The following is a 23,631-nucleotide window of genomic DNA, read 5'->3' on the forward strand; positions in this document are numbered from 1 at the left end:
AGCTTCCATGCACACCATGCTGCTAGCATTGGGCTTTAGCTTCCATACGCACCATGCTGCTAGCATTGGGCTTTAGCTTCCATACGCACCATGCTGCTAGCATTGGGCTTTAGCTTCCATACACACCATGGTTTGGTGCTATGGTTTATTTTATCTTTATTCAATGATGTGAGATCAACCACTGTGAGGCATATGCATTTTTTTCAGACACACATATATGTCAACCATTTCTCTAACCAACTGCCTTTGTCCTACACATGTACACACACACACACACACACACACACACACACACACACACACACACACACAGAGATATAAAGCAGCACTCGCGCAGCAGACTGCACAGTAGCAGTATGGGGGGAGTAGAGCTCATTGTGGGAGTAGAGTTGAGGCTCCAGCACTGACAGTCAGCTGTGTGCTCAGTAAACAAACCAGGAACTGGAGCCAGCGTCCACAGCCAGCTCATTAAACTCTACTAACCTGCCTCCCTAATACCTGCCAGAGCCTTCTGTGACCCACTGCACACACACAAGCACACACACACACACACACACACACACACACACACACACACACACACACACACACACACACACACAAGCACAAATACAAATACACAAACACACATACAAACACACACAAACACTGACAGATACACACACACAAACATTGACAACAACCACACACGCAAAGCTTACATACAAACACGCACACACACAGTCTGTGTGTGTGTGTGTGTGTGTGTGTGTGTGTATGAGTGTGCAGCACACACACTCACAATCCACCTGTTTAATTGCTGAAAAACTCTTCCCATTCCCCCTCAGACCACACAGATGCTTCCCCAACCCCAAGGGCTGCTGGGAAGTGAGAGATAAGCCCTGGAGTGCAGGATTTAGTACCAACCAGACCGAGAAACAGAGACAGGGGAAGAGAGAGGGAGAGAGAGAGAGAGAGAGAGAGAGAGAGAGGGAGGGAGAGAAAGAGAGAGAGAGAGAGGGAGGGAGGGAGGGAGAGACATGACAGAGAAGACAGATGGATACACAAGTAGAGTTAGAGAGCAATACTAGCAACAGTAAAACAGAGAGAAAGACACAGAATAAAACCAAAAGCTTAGAATAGAGAGAAAAGACAGAAAGAAAGAGGAGGAGAGAGGAAAAGAAAGAGGAGAAAGGCAGAGAGAACAATATTGGAATCACTCCATGTGTCAAACATAAGCGCTTTGGGTGCCTTGATAAATCACACCTGAATGCTGTGGCAAAATAATTGTGTTTCCTCTTGTATAAGCTCAGATGCACATCTCACAAACACACATACAAACAAACTGCTACGACACCATACAATTTATGAGATGGTTCAACATAACATAACAAAGTCCAAAGAGAAGTGACAGTTTAAGGATATTTAATTGCAACAAATAATCCAAAATAATAATTGTTAACAGTGTGTTGTTCAACAGAAACAAATAAGGCGAAGAGGGAAAAAAAGAAGAAAGTGGTGCAGTGAAGCTACAGTGTAACAAAACAGAAAACAAACCCTGTGACTGCTTGACTCAAAAGACACCCAAAAGTCAGCTGACTCCCGACTGGAAACAAAAAACAAACGCAGTTTTGTGAGTCTTCTCGAGTCTTCTACACTCCCTGGGCCTGTTCCTAAAAACGTGCACTAACCCGACACCAAACACCACCCGCTCAAATAAGCAGAAATAAAGAATAAATGCCATTACAGGCTATATGTGAGTGCACGAAGAGAGACCTCATCCTAGGACATAGCCGTCTTATATACTGTAGGCCCTGTCCCCCACAAAACCCACGCGCAAACAGGCAATGTGCAATATCAATGAGCAGTGTCTGTGTAACACAAACACAAACAATCACCAACCCATACACACACACACATATATGCACACACACTTCCACTGACAGACACACACGCCTGTCAAACGCATCACTAACTGTCCAACAGCCGTCATGGGGTAGGCTAGCATTAGCGGCGCGCCAGCGTGGCGGAGGGAGCTTTCTGGGCGGACACGACAGCATCAGTAATGGGGCCCAGTGCGCCATGGAAACAGCAAAACACCATCTGGAGCAGGGGCTGCCTTCTCCTCCCCCAGGAGTTTCTGGACTGTCCCTGCAGCTCCGAAACACAGGCAAACCGTCCCCTTCACACGCATACTGTAAGTCTCACATCAGCGCTCGCTCGCTAGCCCATGCTAGCATTAACATGGTTGCAGCAAGCGACCTTATCCCTCAAGTGTCGTGACACAACATTATCTGACGACAAGCAAACCAAGAGTGCCAATTACACAGGGCTTGTGCTAACTATGCTAATTATGCTAATTAACACACACTTCATGACAATAGCGGAATTACTAAGAGAGTGACGATCAGTCAGGGAGTTTGACCTGTCCACAACCAACATAGAGGCAAAGGCACACAAACAAGGGGCCCAAAGCGCATCAGTACACCAAACGGGCAAGATAGACACACACACACACGCTAACACACACACTCACACACAGATAGTGACGATCAGTCCGAGAGTTTGACCTGTCCACAACCAACATAGAGGCAAAGGCAAACACACAAACAAGGGGCCCAGAGCACATCAGTAAACCAAACAAGCGAGACAGACACAGACACACACACACACACACACACACACACACACACAACGGTAAACAAAACATCCCAGCAGGGAGGGTGGCGGACAGGAAGTGGTGAGTCAGCACTTACCGTTGGGACTCTCCTCGTCGATGGTGACGATGGTTGCCGGGGGCCCCGCCCGGGACAGCTTACACTCTGTGGATCAGAGAGGCGACAGTGACAATGACACCCATTAAAGCCCATCACGTCAGCAGTGGAGAGCACAGGTCACTGTGTTGTCTCCTCACATCCCCCCCCCAGGGGCTTAGACGATGTGATTACACAGGCTTAACACTTCAAGACAACAGGGGGCAGCGGGCTAAACAAACACGTGGACCGTGGCCATCACCGCCACCGGGCAGCAGGGATGGACCATAACTGGACCTGCACGAGACCACAACACAGTGCAGGCGGCAACACCAGTAGGGTGGGGATTTGTGCATAATAGGTTTGACAGCAGGCATCTAAGTAGAGGAGACAGGCAGGGGGACAGGAGAGTAAAGAGGATCACACACACACACACAGGCATGAGGGAGACACATGAGGAGGCCAGACAGCAGCTCTGAAGGGTGGAAGGGAGAGAGGGTGGAGGGGAGAGAGGGTGGTGGGGAGAGAGGGTGGAGGGGAGAGAGGGTGGTGGTGGTGGTGGTGGTGGTGGGTTACACCATATAAAAGGCTTGTCCACTCTGTCAACAATAGCACCAACAACTGCAACTATAATTATATGAATGTCCAAAACATAGGCCCACAAAAAGAGCCTCAGTTTTATCATGATGCTTTTCAAATTCGATGAATTTTTAGTGTGCTGATTAGTTTCTATAGTAACGATATCGATCGTCATGTCATAACCCTTATGTCGTGCGATGAGGATAATGTTGTTGAGCACAAATTATACTCTATGATATTACAGTCAATCTGCAGCGGCCACTGACTGTGTGGACAGGCCTTCTGGAATGGGTGAGGGCAAGTAGCGTGGGCATCGGGGGCATGGATAGGGCATCAGAGGGTGAAAGAGCTTTCAATCTTACCCTCATACTGCCAGTCTGTGTTAGTGGCACCGGCGGAGAGAGAGAGAGAAGAAAGTGAAGAAGAAGAAGAAGAAGAGGAAGAGGAAGAGGAAAAAGAGGAAGAAAAACAGGAGAAACTAAGTTAGACAGACATCAGAGAAGCGCCTGGGAGAGATCTGAAGACAGAGGCAACAGAGAGGGGGATTAGTCAGATAAAAGCAGCGCTGTAATTTGTGTGGAGGAATGACTCAGAACACAGGTGTCTTGTTTGGACACGGTGATGAGGTGGTGGAGAACGGGCGAGGCATTAGAGCGCACACACACACACACACACACACACACACACACACTGGAGGCCACTGTCATAAATCTATTCATAAGGACATGAAGAACTGCCGCCATTCAATGAGCTCGGCAACCAATTAAAAGGCAAGTCACTCGCTGGCTGAAAAGTGACATCAGTGGCCTTGCAGGCTCTCTGGACCATGCATGTGTACACACACACACACACACACACACACACACACACACACACACACACTCACACACACACACACACACACACACACACACACACACACCACACACACACACACACACACACACACACACAGACACACACACACACACACACAAACACAATCAGCCTTGAGAGCTATCTTCTTGCTATGAGTCAGTGGTGTCAGTTAACTGGGAGCTATCAGAGCTAGAAAAAGAGGAGACAGTGACACCAGACACACACACACACACACACACACACACACACACACACACCATCCCAGCTGCCTTATGTGGTCCAGTACTCCTTGCACAGTGAGCACCTGGCGCCTCGTGTCCACAGGCAGATAGTCTTCTAATCAAATATGAATGAGCACGGCGGCCTGACCTGGGCCTTTAGAATACACTCCCCTGACAGGACACGACACACAGCACACAGCACACACACACACACACACACACACACACACACCCTGACGTCAACACCAGCAAGGCACTTATCCCTCCCTCAGCTCCTGAGGTAGAGCCAAAAAACTTTCCGAAATAAATGTCAGGGTTTCATTTTTTCCACTAAAAATTAACTGACCAGCACAAAATGTGAATGTAAAAAAAAAAAAGAAAAAGAAAAGTAAAGAGAAAAAAAAGCTGGGAATTGACCTGCTCCAGTAATTCACTTCCAGTTATTGAATTCCCTGTGCTCCGACTCAGTCATATTCCTCACCTGAGGGAGCGCGACCGCATTAATAATCCTACACGGGCAGTTGGGAGGCCCGCAGGGCGAGTGCGGTGGAGGTCGGGGGAGGTCAGCGCAGAGCTTGACCCGAGCGGAGGGGGGCGGGGAGTGTTAGAGGCCTGATAGCACACATTATAGATCAGCAGAGGGAGGGCCACAGCTGCTGGTGTGGTCTCAGAAGGAAATGGAACAGGAGAATCAAGCCAGGCATCTGTGTGTGTGTGTGTGTGTGTGTGTGTGTGTGTGTGTTTCAGTCCCTGACCACATAAATACAGACATTGATGCTCAAAGATTCACAGAAATATACACTACACACACACACACACACACACACACACACACACACAAAGACAGACACACTGTGAGAGAGAATGGACACACAAACACACACTGACACACCATGTTTTTGGCATGCGTGAAGGTTCATCGCTATTCTAAGGGTAAATGGGCTTCCTCTGACCGCCAAGCCACATGTGTGTGTTCTGGTGCCGTGTGTGACATCTCCTGCAATTTCCACCCACACTCAGGGAAATGACAGCAGTTTGCACACTGCTGATTGCATACCTTCCAGCTCACTGCCAAATGCACACACACACACACACACACACACACACACACACACACACAAAAACACACACACAAAAACACACACACACACACACACACACACACACACACACACACACACACACACACACACACACACACACACACACACACACACACACACACACACACACACACACACACACACACACACACACACACACACACAAACACACACACACACACCTGTCCCCCCTGACATCTGATCCATCTGAACTTCTTGATGGACCCATTTTGCCCAGCTGAAGTGGCGTTCAGCTAAGAGTGGAGAGGTGATGGTGTGTGTATGTATGTGTGTGTGGTGTGTGTGGGGGGGGAAGGGGATTGGATAACACATCAAACACCTCACAGGCAACGAGAGCCATAATGAGAGTGGTCTCCCTCTCAGGGCATTTCAGGAAGGACATCAAACTTCAGAGTTTTCACCACACAACCACACACACACACACACACACACACACACACACACACACACACACACACACAAACACACAACACACACACACACACACACACACACACACACACACACACACACACACACACACACACACACACGGCTGTGTGGACACACACGCACATACATATGCACACACAAACAAACACACACACACACACACACACATACTGTACATATGCAGACATACACACACACACACACACACACGCACACAAATGAGATTATTGGCCGTTGGATGGAGGTGTACTGCTGCTTGGCCACATGTTGATTGTCATTTAGCTGCAGCTGGAGGGGAAATACATGCCCATGATGCCCATCTGCATCTGATGCTTCAGGGATAGAGAGAAAAAGAGAAAAGAGGGGGAGAGAGAGAGAGGGAGAGAGAGAGAGAGAGAGAGAGAGAGAGAGAGAGAGAGAGAGAGAGAGAACAGACCTCCTGTGTGTCCCAGGGAGGGTGGCATTCTGCTTTCCAAAATGTCAGCCTTGTGTTTTCCCACAAAGCCGGTGGCTGGGAGTGCGTAGCATAGCATAGCAGCCCAATCATGAGCATGCGTCGCCTCGGCGCCACACAACCTGCTGGAGAAATCGCGGGCTCCCAGGTGCTCCCGCTAATCCCCGAGAAGCCCGCGCGCTTAATGTCGTGTAAGTGGGGCCTCTCCTCCCCCCGCCTCACGCTCTTTGTTGTTCCAAACAAATCCTCCGCTAACGCATAAAATATCGAGCTGCGCACGCATGCCGTCTTCCCGGAACACCATCGACCCACTTTTAAAAGCACTCAGGGACGGCGGGGTTTGTCAATCAGCCACACAGCCCAGTGTTTCTTTGTTTTTTTTTTGCTTTCTGACGCAGATCAACTCTTCAAAGAGCAGGAAAGGGCGTTTGAATACAAACCTCAAAACACACACGCAAACGCGAATACTCAGATAACAGATATAGCGGATAAAATACGCACGCACACAAGCAAACACACATGCATGCACGCACACACATACGCACACACACACACACACACACACACACGCAAACACACACACGTTCCCTGACAGGTGTACAGTACACTACATTGCAGACACATGTAAATGCAGAGTGATATGAAATGTATGAGTTTGGAGCTTGATATCTTGGTCTTAGTTATCACTGTGGAGTCCACACACACACACACACACACACACACACACACACACACACGCAAACCACTTGTCCCACAGAGAGTTCAAAGGACACTCTCATGGGCTCTGGCTTTAAACTGCGATGACGGCACAGCAGGAAACAGCCACTTTATGGAAGAAAGGTACAAGCTATGGGAGGTGAGGGAGAATGGCAGCCATAATGGCCCCCTGCAGAGAACAGACAAAGAGAGAGAGAGGGAGAGAGAGGGAGGGAGGTAAGAGAGAGATCACAACAGAGAGAGAAAGAGCGAGAGAGAGCTGGAGAGAAATGAGTGAGAGAAACAGAGTGAAAGAGAGAGAAAAACAGAGAGAGAGAAAGAGAGAGATGGAGATGGAGGGAGGTGAGAGAGAGATCACAACAGAGAGAGAAAGAGAAATGGAGAGAGATTGCAACAGAGTGAGAGGGGAGAGAGAGGGAGGAAACAAGTAGCAGAGTGTGATATCCTCCAACACGGGCAGCCCCACACAGGACTACCAGCAAGCACAAAGAGACGTTATATCAGAATCAGCACAGATAAGAGCCAAATGTACACAACCACACACACACACACACACACACACACACACACACACACACACACACACACACACACACACACACACACACACACACACACGTCCAAAAGGCCAATGATGCTGCCACTGTGCTGGACAGAACTCACACATTCTGTGTGCGTGTGTGTGTGTGTGTGTGTGTGTGTGTGTGTGTGTGTGTGTGTGTGTGTGTGTGTGTGTGAATTTCAATTTCAATTCAAACACACACACACACACACACACACACACACACACACACACACACACACACACACACACACACAAACACACACAGAATGTGTGAGTTCTGTCCAGCACAGTGGCAGCATCAGAGGCCCTTTGTACCTGTTGGTACCTGTCATCAGCTATTCTATGGTGACTCAGCATGCAGTACCTTGTGCACTGATGATAGTCCATTTGACCTCTGAACTCTACACTACACCTTGTGCACTGATGATAGTCCATATGAACTCTGACCTCTACACTGCACCTTGTGCACTGATGATGATAGTCCATATGAACTCTGACCTCTACACTACACCTTGGGCACTGATGATAGTCCATTTGACCTCTGAACTCTACACTACACCTTGTGCACTGATGATAGTCCATATGAACTCTGACCTCTACACTGCACCTTGGGCACTGATGATAGTCCATATGAACTCTGACCTCTACACTGCACCTTGGGCACTGATGATAGTCCATATGACCTCTGACCTCTACACTGCACCTTGTGCACTGATGATAGTCCATATGAACTCTGACCTCTACACTGCACCTTGTGCACTGACGATAGTCCATTTGACCTCTGACCTCTACACTGCACCTTGTGCACTGACAATAGTCCATATGAACTCTGACCTCTACACTGCACCTTGTGCACTGACGATAGTCCATTTGACCTCTGACCTCTACACTGCACCTTGTGCACTGACGATAGTCCATATGAACTCTGACCTCTACACTGCACCTTGTGCACTGACGATAGTCCATTTGACCTCTGACCTCTACACTACACCTTGTGCACTGATGATAGTCCATATAAACTCAAACACCTACACACTGTGTCTTCACAGCGCTGGACACAAGTAGTGTTTGAAATACAGACTTGTCTGACTTGTTTGCCTCTTTGTGTGCCAGTCCTATTTTGTGCTACACTCCTCTTGATACCTACTGTACCATCAGCCTGGATCCTTTGTGAATGGAATGGATGTACAGTATCTGCAATACACAGACACACACAGACACACACACACACACACACACACATATACACACATACACAACCAAAAACTCTCTTTCTTTTTTTCTTTCTTTCTTTCTCCTGTCATCTTGTCTCCCATTTCCTACATCATTATTCTCTCTCTCTCTCTCTCTCTCTCTCTCTCTCTCTCTCTCTCTCTTTCTCTCTCTCTCTCTCTCTCTCTCTCTCTCTCTTTCTCTCTCTCATAATGGACATCTTCAGTATCTTGGCCTCCCACACATCTCATCACAGTGTTCCACATGTCATCACTCAGCACTCTTACTGTATTAATCAGGCAGAACACATCACACAGAACAACCCCAGATGGGCCTTTCACCGCTAATCACCAAAAAAGAAACATTGCCGGATACGTAACATAGTTTAACAAAAAAAAAACGCCATACTTAATTTGTCGGATTTAGCATTTACACAGTTTCGTCAAGAGCTATCAAGTGCATGTGTCGTTGGGGTCCAAACAAATGCTGCAATTAATTATGGAGACAGATGGCCAGAGAGGACGCTTTTAACCAAGGTACCAGACACACACACACTACAACACACACACACACACACACACACACACACACACACACACACACACGTATGCACACACACACAGTCACAACTTATGATACACACACAAACACACACACACACGCATGCACCCACGCACACACACAATGATACAGTGAAATACCCTATGATACAGTAAAATACACAAACACACACACAAAACATATGAGACAGACAAATACACAAACACATGCAAACACACAACATACGTATATACACAAACATACACCAATGCAGATACTGACAGAGGGAGAGCCTTTGAAGTTTTAGAGTGAGTATACACTTTACCAACATGCGACTGTATAGTGCTTGTCACAAGGTTAGTAATTGGGTAAGCCACAGAAGTTGGTACACACAGACACACATACACACGCGTGCACGCACAACACACTCACACTCACACACACACACACACACACACACACACACACACACACACACACACACACACACACACACACACACACACACACACACACACACACCGCTGCAAAGCAGCTTATGATTTGATCCACTTATCAGAGAGGCCAGAGCAAATCCTGAAAAGCCAAAAGCTAAAGGTTGAGAGGGGGCATGTGTATGTGTGTGTGTGTGTGTGTGTGTGTGTGTGCGTATGTGCCTGCATATTTGTGTGTGTGTGTGTGTGTGTGTGTGTGTGTGTGTGTGTGCCTGTCTGTCTGTCTGTCTCTGTGTGTGTGTGTGTGCGTTCCTGTGTGTGTTTGTGTGTGTTCATTCCTGCATGTGTGTTTCTGTGTGTGTGTGTGTGTGTGTGTGTGTGTACAGTATGTGTGTTTGTTTACAGGGGAAGGGTTTTTCATATCTGCAGTGTAAAACTCCATGCCTCCCAGTCTCAGGGGCTTGAGCAGCACCCACAAGGTGGGTATTTAGTGATCCTTAGTGCAGCTTGGGTGGGATCCGTCTTGCCTGTTAAGACATGATGCCAATATCTCAAAAGACTTAGAGTGAAAGAGGCTAAATCTGCACATAAGTAAACACACACACATACACACACACATGCACACACACAAATTCCACTCTTACACAGAGTTTGGAGGAGGCTTCTTTGGGAAGCTTAGAGAAGCGATAATTAGGTGATGAATCGATAACCGCGCAGAATGCTTATCGTTTATTGTTAACATTAGCTCATTAATCTCCTGCTTTATTTTTTCAATTCCACTCCTGCACAGGATGCACCGAATGCATGCTAATGCTAGGAGCTAGCGCTGGGGTTAGCGAGCGCTCTCATCTCCGCAGCCCGGGGGCTTGCTTTGGCAGCTGACCAGCCGCCCCAGGGCTCGGGAAAGCAGGGAGGGGGGAGGGGGGGGGGTAGATAAGAGCTGGCCTTATCAGTGCGGCTGAAGTGGACTGATCACAGTCCAGAGAGCTCGGGCTGGACCCACAGGAGCACACCGATCACGGCCCGTCGGCCAGCAGCCTCAAATAAACCGCGCTGCATAGTACACACCTCACCCAGCAAACCCTGCCCAACTACTCCAGGAGACTCTGGGCATTCGGACGCCATTTGGACGTCAGGCCGCTAGTGAAGCCTCGCCACTCTGGGTGCTGTGTGTGCGGAGTGTGTGGTGTTAGCTGTTATTATTGTTATTATTGTTGTTATGCGCTAAGCGATTCGGTAATATTAGCCAACTAGGGCTCACACAGAGATTGGGGTGGGGGGAAGGAAATCCCATTTGGCCTCAGCAATCTCAATAAATAAGAAATGGATTACACACTCCCACTCCCAGAAAAACCATGCCACTCCTCAGCCAAGCAGGCAGAATTAAAGTACCAATCGCAGGGCATAGGAGAGCATTCAGCACTAACCAAGCCTTCAGGATTGGGTGAAATGGTTAAAAAGAAGCAACCCATCCCAACAGAACATTCTAGAGTGAGAAAAATAATTATTCAACAACAATGGTTTCATTTTCAATAAATGGATTATATCCAAAAGGGAAGGAAGGAAGGAGAAAAAGGATGGATGGAGAGAGATGGATAAGGATGGATGGAGGAGAGGAAAGTGTGAGAGAGAGAGAGAGAGAGAGAGAGAGAGAGAGAGAGAGAGAGACGTTAAGCCTGTGACAGAGCAGAGAGATTTGTTCAAAAAGCAAATACGAGCTTTCAAAGTATTGATGCACTCAAATCATTTTCAGAGAACTGAAAAAAAAAACGGACATATCAATCCTCACTTTCGGGGAAATCCATTTAAGACTGAAAAGCCCTTTTAATTCTCTGTGGCGCGGCCAATTTGCATATAATTTTCAAGGCTCAGGCTGGAATTTAAACGGGCAATTAGAAATCAATAGCATTTCGTCACTAAGTCACCTGATTAAAGAGCTGACTGAAAACCCTTCCTTGAATTGCACTCCTTGCAAGCTAGCCAAACATAAACAAAACTGGAGGAAAAAAACCCCACACACTCGTAAAACTGGTTGCCAGTCACAGTCCAAGGACAGTGCGGCGGCCGATTCCTCCAGACAGAGACAGAGAGGAGCTGGGGGGCTGTATTTGCATTCCTTTGCATCTCTCTGGCAGCATACTGTAATCTCAAGCAGTAATCAGAGCTGCCGAGAGGGTGACGCCAGCCTAACCCTTAATTACAAAATATTCATCACCTGAGGGAGTGCACTGCACACACTGCACACTCTGTGGCTGGGCTGAGGGAGCCCAGGGGCTGATGATGGGGTGTCTGGTGTGTGTGTGTGTGTGGGGGGGGGGGGGGGGGGTGCAATCTCTCTGATGAATCTCCCTGACAGACTCCCCCTCTCCTCTCATCCCTCTCACTGCTGTGTGTGACACCTCTACCCCCCCCCCCCCCACCCCAGCCTAAAAAAAAATGCTCTTCCATTTTTGGGTTTGTCTTTGTTATTCCAAACTGACAGCTTGACTCGACTACCCACCCTGTATATGAGAGCTGGAGTATTTCCACACTGGGACAGCTTTGATCTCACCTGCAGAGAAAGGCTTCCTGGTTACTGTAATTAGGGAAGTGATGAAGGCAAAAAAGGATGTATTTAAAAATATGTACAATTCATCTCGATGGGAAACAAATAGTAGCTTTTGGTTTGCGAGGAGGTATATACGTCAGCAGACACTGAGTGGAGGATTACAGTGAAACAGCGATTATAGTAAAATGGTGCGTACTACAGTTAACCCTTGTAAGGTGTTACCCAACAGATGTTCCAGGGTCTGGTAGATCCACCACAGTATTAGGCTTTTAAATCAATACAGCCATAACAGTAAAAATACTTAGCAAATGTCAGTTTAATTTCCAATGATATACTGTAGACGTAATTTATGGTTCATAGAGTATTTGCCATTTACCCCTGTGGTTATATGATCATTTTCATTGTTTGTGAGATTAATGAAAAAAATCCAATTTAAAAAAGGTAGAAAATAGATTTTTGATCATTATTGGTGCTTATTTCTTAGAACTGAATCAGAACAGCTGAAAGTGATTGAAATGTAACAATTTTGCTACTTTGTGTGGGAATAGCAGGTGGAGTAAGACAGCAATCCGGCACACAGGTACCTACGCACACATGCAGAGACACACGCACGCATGCACGCATGCACGCATGTGCACACACACACACACACACACACACAGCAGGCTCAATTAGGATAAGGACACAGTCAAGATGTGTAGCAGCTACAGTACAATTATTACACTCGGGTCCAGTAGACCCGAACACCTCATATGCAATAGAATGTGGGGATGTACTGTGTGCAATCATTGAAAATAACTTATTCTTTATGTTCTTCACATAAAATGAGCCAAGGCCAATGAGTTTGAGTTAGAAGAAATAATAAATAGCATCATTTTTCTTTTAGCAAACATTGAAAATGGCTCTCACGGACTGTTAAACAGTGCTTTGTAAGGCTTTCCAACCATAGAATTGGCTAGATGGGTTTTCACAGGAACTGAGCTGAATTCTTCTGAACATCCAAACATCTTTAGGCAAGACACTGTGCCATTTACGCATTGGCATCAGATATTCTGACCAAAGGGATAATGTGGGACAGTGTGTTTGTTCTTTACAGTCAAAATGTAAATCTAGCATAAGCTGGTTAAGCACAGTCGCGTGCATACAGTATATCCACAAAACTGTCGCCCCCAGACAAGAGTGAGGGATTTCCAGCAATTCCTCTCACCTCGTGTGGGGTCGGTGGATAAGTGCTAAATGACGGAGGAGCTGGTGGGCGGGGGGACAGCGGGAGCTACGAGTGGGCCTCTCCAGCAGACCTGAACTTTAACACTCCAGCATTCAACCTCATAATTTCTTATGAATGCTGCTGCCATTTATATCCGCCTGTGACATTTAAACCGGCAAAAGTGGTGTGAGATTTCAGTGTGTGTGTGTGTGTGTGTGTGTGTGTGTGTGAGAGAGAGAGAGAGGGAGGGAGAGTGAAAGAGAGAGAGAAGAGAGTGTATTTAAGGACATGAATTTACAATCAATAAAAAATACATATACTGTAAAAAAAAAATCAGTAAAAAAACGGTAAAAGGCACGGCAGCAAAAGTTGCCAACCAGTTACCGTAAAATTATGGTAAAATACCATACACGAAATTGCCGTAAAACTATGGCTTTCCCCCGTGTATATTGACCGTAATTTTACGGCCAAATTGCAGTAAAATTACAAAGAAATTGTGTGAATTTACTACAATTGGCCGTGAAATTAGAATCAATATACACGGGGAAAAGCCATAATTTTACGGCAATTCCTTGTATGGTATTTCACCATAACTTTACGGTAACTGGTTGGCAACTTTTGCTGCCGTGCCTTTGACCGTTTTTTTAGCGATTTTTTTTTTTACGGGGAAGATTTTTTTTTTTGCTGCTGTACATTTTAATGTGTTTTTTACTATTCTTATTCTATTTTCTCTTATTTTAGACATGTTACATACATGATCAAACCTATACCATAATAAAAAACAACATCATAACAATACACCATCAGTTAGTTCCAACAGTTATACGTTTATTCTAACATCAAATGAGGCATTGCATTTCTACAGTTTCCAACTAATTTACAGTGCATTGTAAAACAAAATATCCCTCAAAATGTTTGAGAAGAACGATGACTTGAAACTACTTCAACCATTCTTGTTGTGACAACTTAAAACTTTGTTGTAGCTATTCAATTCATTTCAGGAAAATGATTGCCTTCAACCTTTTCATTTGGTTTTAACACACTAAACTCATCTAAACACTCATGAATGAATAGATTCATTCAATATAAAACTATGTGATTGAACAGTTTTAGGCAATGCAAGCCAAATTATTATTATTAAGGCAATCTACAAAACCTGTTAACTTCACTCCAGATCATTTGTAGCTTGGGTTTGAACTGCTTTCTCCCATCATTGAAATTGAAGACCATAACCTGAATTAACTAAATGAAACCACTTTGCTGCTCGGTGTAGCTCAAAATGGAGTGCACAGATCAACCCATTATTAAGACAATCAGAAACATGTCCCAACCCCTACAATTGAGTGGAATATTATGTGCTTTTAAAAAAAGAAGAGCCTACAAATACACCAAGATTCAATGTCAAACTCTAGCGAAAGCCAGCATATTGTTCAGGAGAGGGTGCACAATAAAGTTTAAGTAGACAATGGAGGCCCCTCTTCAACTTCTGGACCTTACTTGATCAACAGGACGTTCTCATACAGTATCTTACATTCAAGAGTAGTGGTGTCCACGGCGCCTATGACAGCAGTGGTAAGATATCTGTTGGAAGCAATAAAATGTAGACACAAACTTCAGAATTAGGATTTTCCAACCACACAAATGAACGGTCTCAGACAGATTGTGCAAGGGCCTATTTAGACTGCAAACATGGCGACTGCGTGTCAGCTGCATTACCTGTCCGTTTTGATTTTGCCACCGATGTAAACAGGTTAGAGCATGCATACTGCCTGCGTGATACACATGTCTCAGATGTGTCTTGAACCACACTGAAAACATGTGTATTCTAGAAATAGGACTGCCGCGTATTTTTCAAGCAATAAGCAAATGTGTGAAAAACATTCCCATTCAAAAGAGACAGTCAAAAGATGCTTTAATAGGCAGACTGCCTGCAACAACGCTACGACATTTCTGGTATTAATGCACAGATAAAACACAATGCAGCAGCCACGGAACAGACACGCAATGCACATGCCATGTTGAAGGTCTGAATGGGCGCTAAAATACCTTGTCTAATACACTGACGCTCACCTGTCATAGATAGTTATTGCAACTTGCAAGTTCTGTGGACTGTACAACTCTTCCAAACTCCTCCTCATTCCTTTGTTCGCCTCGTCTCCATGAATGATCTGCTTTCAATATGTGATTGAGAGACAGATGCCATATGCAAGAGAACAATACAATTACACAAAATACCAACCAATATGAATGACATTACTCTTTGATAAAGCAAACATAATAGCATTTAATACAAGTCATTTAAGAATGCAATACATATGTGTAACTTAACATTAATAAGAAAAATACTGCAAGTATTTAGATAAAATGTTGTGTTGACTTACATAGCCATTAGATCCCAGGTACTTTTGTTGTTAGCACTTATTCTGCTCATATTCTACATTGGAGGGACAGAAGAATAAACATTAGGTTGTTGAATAAAGCTGTATTATACAAACAGACCTCTACCTATTTTTCTCTGTATTGCATGAAGCACATTACAGCAACAATGAAATGATAAACTGGTTAACATAGACAACAAAATAATGTTCACATAAACATAATGATGCTTACCAGATTGTTTAATCTGCAGTTACCACAACAAGCCATTCTGGATACGTTTAGCTGCTAATAGCCCGATGCTAAAAATGATGTGCTATGCTAGTTAGCTAAACAATGCCTATTGGGTTATACAAATACAAGGACAAAGATAGGTAAAGCACACAACAGAGTCCTCCTCCTTAATCTTAATTATGATAGTCATGCATTATTGAAGGCATGTGAACACCCTTTGAAATATCAAAATTGATGGCTTTCATGAGCTAGCACTAGGTTGTTAGCAGCAGCTAACCTGCTACTTATCGATATAATGTTAGCTAGCAATCATTTGCAGTTGACAGTTTTATTACCACCCTAATTTCCTTACATTTTTACTCAACCTTACCTCTGGATAGCTGTGCCTCCTCTTTCACAAAGATTATTCCATCCTGCACACGTGTTTCTCAGACTTCAAAAGCTCCTCTGTTGAAAGTTGCTGCATCACTTCACTTGGTGAGCGAGTGCCGTGAAGAAAAAAGTAACGGTCGTTCAAGCGAACTCCCTTCCCCCTCCCCCAACAACATTTTGAATGAAACGTGAGGGCCAGCCAATCAAATTGCAGTTATGCTAATGAGCAAAGTCATCGCTCAAAATAAATAAATAAAAATGGTGCCAATAAGATAAACGTGATTTGTTAGACTTTTTATGCTTGGATTTTGTGACCACTAGTGAGAAATAAATGCTGTACATTTAGTTTGAAAGCAGTATTTGTAATCCCAAAACACGTTTGAAATGCTGTTTGAGCCTATACCATAACATTAGCAAGTTAGCAGTCATGGTTAAAAAACTAAAACAAATTTCACAGTATTTTTACACTGATTACAACTAAATAAAAAGTCCAAACCATTTTAAAATGCTACAATTGTGTTAAAAAACGGTGGATTCTTCTCATTTAAACATTAAAGACCTTGTCCGTACTTTTACGGCAGTCTTCTTGAAAAAGCTGATTTTACCGTATTTTACAGGTATATCCTCTTATTATTAAAAATAGAGTATATAACCGTATTTTTTTACGGTAAATCTCAGCTAAAAAACTTTTTTTTTTTACAGTGTAGGCCCTACTAAACAGACAATTATCTTTGGACTACAGTAATTTAAGATTATGATCTCTGTGTGTGTGTGTATGTGTGTGTGTGTGTGTGTGTGTGTGTGTGTGTGTGTGAGAGAGAGTGTGTGTGTGTGTGTGTGTGTGTGTGTGTGTGTGTGTGTGTGTGTGTGTGTGTGTGTGTGTGTGCTTATGTGTTGTGGCCACTGGGTATTTGAGAAAAAGGAATTACGGAGGGAATTGCCTGAAATAGGATTCCCAGTCGGAGTGGGATAAGAACAGGAGGTTGTCCTGGCGACTGTGGCGTGTCATCTTCACCAAATGCGTCACTGTTAGGAAACACATAAATCCCAGTCTGTGCAAAGAGCAACAAACTGGAAAATCCAATCTGTGCTCAGCGATGGAACATAAAACGGTGTGTTTGTTCAGGACGGGCCAAACAGGTGCAGAGCCAGAACAACAGTAAACACTGTTAACCCCGACTGTCCACATCCCGAACCACGCCGCGGCTTTAGCGCTGCTTAGCTTCAAATCCATTACACTTTACACATAAACAAAGGCAAACAGTGGCCTCATAACACAAACATAAAGCTGGGACCTTTCTCGGCCGTCTACTGATGCAGTCAATTTGGACTAAGTTGGCGTGGACTTTTCTCATTTTGTTTGCTTTTATTATTTATTTATTTGATTTGTGTTTGTTTGTCTGTCTTACATGTCTTGGTGTCACGGGTACGCTGGCGATTACGCCACTCCGTCCGGCATCTTGTGTTTTGTTATTTTGTGAATTTGTTTGTTGTGTTGTCATGGGTACGCTGGCGACTACGCCACTCCGTTTCGGCACTGTCTCTGTGTGTAAAGCGCTTTGGGTTGCACTCAGTGCACATTAAATGCGCTATATAAATAAAAGTACCTACCTACCTACCTTTAATACGTAATACTGTTTTGTAAAAAACATCGCACAGCTATAGATGCAGTAGGTCACAGACGGAACGAGCATTAAAGTTTATTATACGAACCTCCACTTTCACCTCTAACTCACAGTTTCAAAAGGTGCATCAGGTCTAGACGGAGGCTGTGTGAAACAGCTGTCCAGACTTCACACTGAAGCTAGATGTGATTGACCCTATGGATAGACAGGCGTTCGTGCTTGACAATGATTTTGCGTGTGTGCACGCCACGGCGCTTTGAAGGCCAGTCTCAGCCGGACGCCAGCTGCGGGGACACCTGGTCTGAGTTGTGAAGAAAAGGCTGAAGACTCAGCAAGTGCGGCGTTAGCGCTCACAGAAATATGCATCCTCATCTTCCAGAAGCTCCCTCGCACGAGTGTTGCTCGGCAGGCGCAGCACGGTGCCGTGTGCTGCGTGAGCGTGCGATGCCATCCCGGGGGATTTCTGAGCTCGGCGACGTGGGGAAACCGAGGATTGGCACAGTCATCGCCTGCCGTTCACTCGCCGCTAGTCTTTACACACACACCCACAACATCAGGGGCCCAGAAAGACCCCAATACGGTGGGTGTGCGTGAGGACAAACCCTCCTCTCTGTCACACACATACCCTCAATATGACTTGTCTCACAAAGCAGAGGAGAGAGGAGAGAGGGAGGACCAGAGGAGAGAGAGAAAAAGAGAGAGATAGAGAGAAAGAGAGAGAGAGAGGGAAGATGATTCACGAGAGAGTGAGAGAGAGAGGTTGGGGGAGGAACAGAGAGGAAGATCACAAGAGAGAGGGACAGAAACAGAAAGAGAGAGAGGATCATTATGAGAAAGAGAGAGAGAGAGAGAGAGAGAGAGAGAGAGAGAGAAAGAGAGAGGGAGGGAGAGGGGAGAGAAGGCCAGGATTAGAGGTTGATTGGATTGAGAGCGGGCAGCCTGTAGTGGTTGTACTGTACCTATGATAGGACTACAGGGATGTCCTCTCCTCCACCTCCTAGGTCACCTGCATACAGGATTCATTATCCAAACACACTCCAACGCTCCGAACAGACACGCATGCACGCACACACGCACGCACGCACGCACGCACGCACACCACATCACGGTAAAGTCTTGCTGAAAGACACACATGCTTCTTTGCAGTGGCTGAAAGTAGTAGTTAAATGGAAGCTATTCTGAAGAATCTAATACATGAAACATAATTCCTTTTTCTTCAACAAAAGAAAACAGAATTTCCTCAAATTCATCAACGTAGCCTCCTCCGTTTACCTTCTTGGCTGCTCTGAGTCTGCACACTATTAGCAACCTCATTACGAGGCTCGCGTGATGATCATCTAGAATGCTTCCATGTTGGTCAGTGTGAAGGAGTGTGGAATGCTGCCCGGAGCTCTGTCCACATTCCTGCTATGCTCTCTGGGAACACCGAGCTCAGACATCCTGGCCAGGCCAGAGAACATCTGCTAAACGGATAACACAGCGCCTCCGGTCACTCCGGTCAGCCAACAGAGTACGAGCTCCAACATCCAGACCCACTACCACCCACTATCCACAACCGGCATGTAAAACATCATGAGCTCATTTAAACTTTAAACAGGTTCACTTGGACTTGAAGAGGACGATCCTTCGATGGGAGCGCAAGTGGGATATCGGGCCAGCTAGAACGTGTAAGTCAATCCATCGATATGACCGAGTTGGGTGTTTTGTCTGACCAATAATGCATGTGGACTCTGGCCCAGCTCACACAAGGCAAGAAAAGAAAGATCTGGAAGGACTTTTACCAGGCAGTAAAGGTTTAGGAGGGAGTTTTGGCAGACAACAGATCTTTTCTGCTGAATAGAGACGACTCAGAATCTTTTTTTCTTTAACTATGCTTTATTCTTGTGTTATTGGTGTCACTATCCCCACTCCCACCCCCACACTCTATCGCTTCTCTCTCACTCTCCTTGTTAAATGCACTCATTCTTTTCATACATCCTCTGACCATTATGAATTCTTGTTTTCATATCTAACTGTCCTTGAGAAGCACTACGCTGAAAAACACACAATATCAGTGAGTTTCATTCATCTGGACACCAAACTGTTTCAGAAGGCAAGAACATGTGTGACCCTCTTTAGAGCAACCAGTCACTTGAAACAATATTTCAAAATTATGTTATTGCATTTTCCTGACAGACTATTAAACAAGCTCTAAAATGAACGCTAATGTTAAGAAAATGTGCCAACAAACGACTAGGATAAGACCATTCAAAGGGCTCTGATAAGCATGTGGAGTTCAGCGCTGGGTGACACTATCCCTTTCTGCGGGCTTCTGCTCTATACACTGCACATTTGCATATTTTGTATCTGCTCTCTCTCTCTCTCCTCTCTCTCTCTCTCTCTCTCTCTCTCTCTCTCTCTCTCTCTCTCTCTCTCTCTCTCTCTCTCTCTCGCTCTCTCTCTCGCTCTCTCTCTCTCACACACACACACACACACACACACACACACAAACGAAGAAAGGCAAAGCAACAGAAAGGGAGGGGAAGAGAGTGTGTGAGAGAGAGAGGGATTGTGTTTGTCTTTGTGCATAGGTTTGTGTTTATGTCAATACATTCCTTTTGTGACAAGAGGCACAAGGACGTGAGCAAAAAGCAAGTCAGCAAGTCAGTGCAAAGTCCTCCAGACACACACAAAGCCACACAATCACACACTCCCAGCTCCACATTGCTGCGACCTTCCAAGGAGCACAAGCATGCCATCAATGTGCACCCCATCTCTGCACTTCTGGACATCCTGTCTCCTCATCATGCTTTGCTGAGCAAGCCACAACCTCAAAACCCCATACGGCAAAAACATTTTATTTTCTTCCTTACACCCCATGTGACACAGAGACATGGGACCCTGAGACCACTTCTACAAAACGATTCAATCAAATCACTCTTGTAATACTATTGATTGATGTAGTATTAATTGCTATACTTAAGGTCTCCACTGCATTGTAGATGGAATGTCTTCGGATAAAAGACATTTGTCTGCTAATTGAATACATGTAAATGTAAATCAAAATCAAAACACTCTCAGTGTGGCCTGCATTGTTTGACAGCACAGTCCCACGGCACACTCCAGTCTCACAACCTCTGAGGGAGACAGGAGAGCGCTAGCAAGTAGGCTAATACCCCGCGGGGGGTAACATCTGTCGCAAGCGCGTCTCTCCCTGTGAGGTGGCGGGGAGTGAGGATTACTTACTGTACTCACTGCACAGCTCGGAATCGGCCGGCTAATGTTACAGTAGCTCAAGACTACCAGTGTCAGCGAGCAGTAGGCTACCGTGAAAGTGTGTTCCCAGTGACAGCTAGGCTACCATTCCCTTACATTTACATTCAGCCACTTAGCTGACACTTTTATCCAAAGTGTCTTAGAGTGAGGGAAACAATCACGGTACAGTGCAGGTTAGTGCAGCAATAAGTACTACTCGCAGAGAATCGAGTGACCGCTCTAGCAGAGTTAAGTCAAGGGAAGCAGAAGAGGGATAGTCAATTGGCAAGTGTAAGCAATTAAGCATGTCCAGTTGTTGGTAGTGCAGTGCTAGGAGAGGAGAGACTCTCACAAGAGCTGAGTGATCAGGAGTTTTATGAAGATAGAGAGGGGCATTAGCTCTAGCAAACTGTGTTGCGTACGTGGTCCAGTACCAGGCACAAAGCCACAAACGTGCAGCACTTTGGCCTGGAAGGTTGGCGAGCTAGCAAGGAAGCTAAAAGCTAAGGGCGTTAGCGTCTTTCACTAGCCCATCTCTTGAGACATCAGAGGAGAGGCTTACCAAAATTTCCAAACTATTAGCCACGGCTTATACATTGATTTTGCTAAATATCTTCAGCTATGAGGTAAATACACGGGGCAGTTAATATGGTATTAATATGGTTTTGTTTATTCTAACTTGCATTTAATCACTGTCGTGCAGCTTATACAAAATGCAGCTAATACACAGGAAATCACTGTAGCCTACTCACTGCACAGGCTAATACATTATTTTCACGAATCTACAGTCTTCTTTCACTTTCACTTGATGTTTGAAAACAGCAGGTGTCATTTCATAGAATAATAGAATAATTATAAAACTCAAGGTAGCATACGGTGTTTATAGTCAAACCTTCAAATGTGAAGTTGTTTTTGCAACGGGCTGTGACATGTTTTAGAACACTTCACTGAGCAGGATAATTCATCAGAACACAGCCGAATGAGAGGGCTCCTGAGGAAGACTATTGTTCCAGTAGCTCTGTAGCCTCCTGACTACCAGCAGTTAATTTTTGTCCTCTCTAGAGGACCTTTCTAAACTTGAATATCTCCCCCACCATACATACTACTGAGCTAACTTCTTTTGTTCTAAAGAGGACATCCAGGGCTTTGAATTAATATCAAATATATGGGGGTGGGGTTTTGGGAACTTTGGGAAAATTGGGTCAATTTGACCCATGACATTACAAGAAAAAAAGAGGAAGTTCCCAAAACCCCACCCCCATACATTTGGTATCAATTAAAAGTCCTGAATGTCCTCTATAGAGAATGAAAGGGTGAGTTAGGTCAGTAGCATGCATGGTCTGGGAGATAATCAAGTTTACAGATGTCCTCTAGAGAGGACAAAACGAACCTCTGGTAGTCAGGAGGCTGTAGATGTATGTGACAGTGCCCCTAATGAAAGGCATGTTATCAACAACCCCGTCCCTGGGTGCCCACTCCTCATGCAGGTACTGTAGGCAGCGCAGACTCACCTTCGGTGTCCTGGGCCCAGACAAGGGAGAGTGGAGAGAGGAGGCTGACGCCGATGCCCAGCCATACCCACAGCCACGGCCTCCGCATCTTCACTCGATCCTCAAGGCCTGTGGGCAGAGTGAGGGGAAGGCATTCATTAGAGCATTACCCTCACATGATGACACTAATACAACACACAGAGCACTAACGTTCCTTTCCCTGTCCCGACAAAGGACAGAGAGAAACAGAGTACAAATAGAAGGGAGAGGAGTAGAAAGAGAAAGAGAGAGAGAGAGTGAGGGACAGAGAAAGAGAGAGAGTGAGGGAAAGAGAAAGAGAGAGAGGAGAGGAATGTGTCTGAAGACAAATAGAAGCTGTGCACATCATCAGTGATCCTTACAATATCACAGAAAAACAATTAACCACGAGACACAGTCGAGATGATTTGCCTTGACAATGGCTAGCAGTCACTGTGTGAGCCCAGGCCTGTGGAGGCTGGCTGAGTGCTTTGTGTGTGTAAGGTGACCAGATGTCTGGTTTAGTCTGTCAGGGCACGAAAATGTCACGGTTTACACCAACCACTGTTAAAGTTATAACTGATTGCCTAGCCGACGTGGTCTTATTATAAATTGATCACTAAGTCTAAAACGTCCACCGTATGATTTCAATATAATAC

General features: G+C 45.3%; 1 protein-coding gene across 1 annotated transcript in view; it reads right to left on the minus strand.

The window, feature by feature from the left end:
• Window positions 1–10,993, minus strand: part of LOC134064412 (protocadherin-15-like) — a 137,397-nt gene extending 126,404 nt beyond the window's left edge. The window contains 3 exon segments of the mRNA XM_062520329.1: window positions 2,736–2,801; window positions 3,674–3,688; window positions 10,942–10,993. Coding sequence (XP_062376313.1) covers window positions 2,736–2,801; window positions 3,674–3,688; window positions 10,942–10,993 — 133 coding nt within the window.
• Window positions 10,994–23,631: the final 12,638 nt, after the last annotated feature.

Source organism: Sardina pilchardus, chromosome 18 (assembly GCF_963854185.1).
Source record: "Sardina pilchardus chromosome 18, fSarPil1.1, whole genome shotgun sequence".
Classification (NCBI taxonomy): Eukaryota; Metazoa; Chordata; class Actinopteri; order Clupeiformes; family Clupeidae; genus Sardina; species Sardina pilchardus.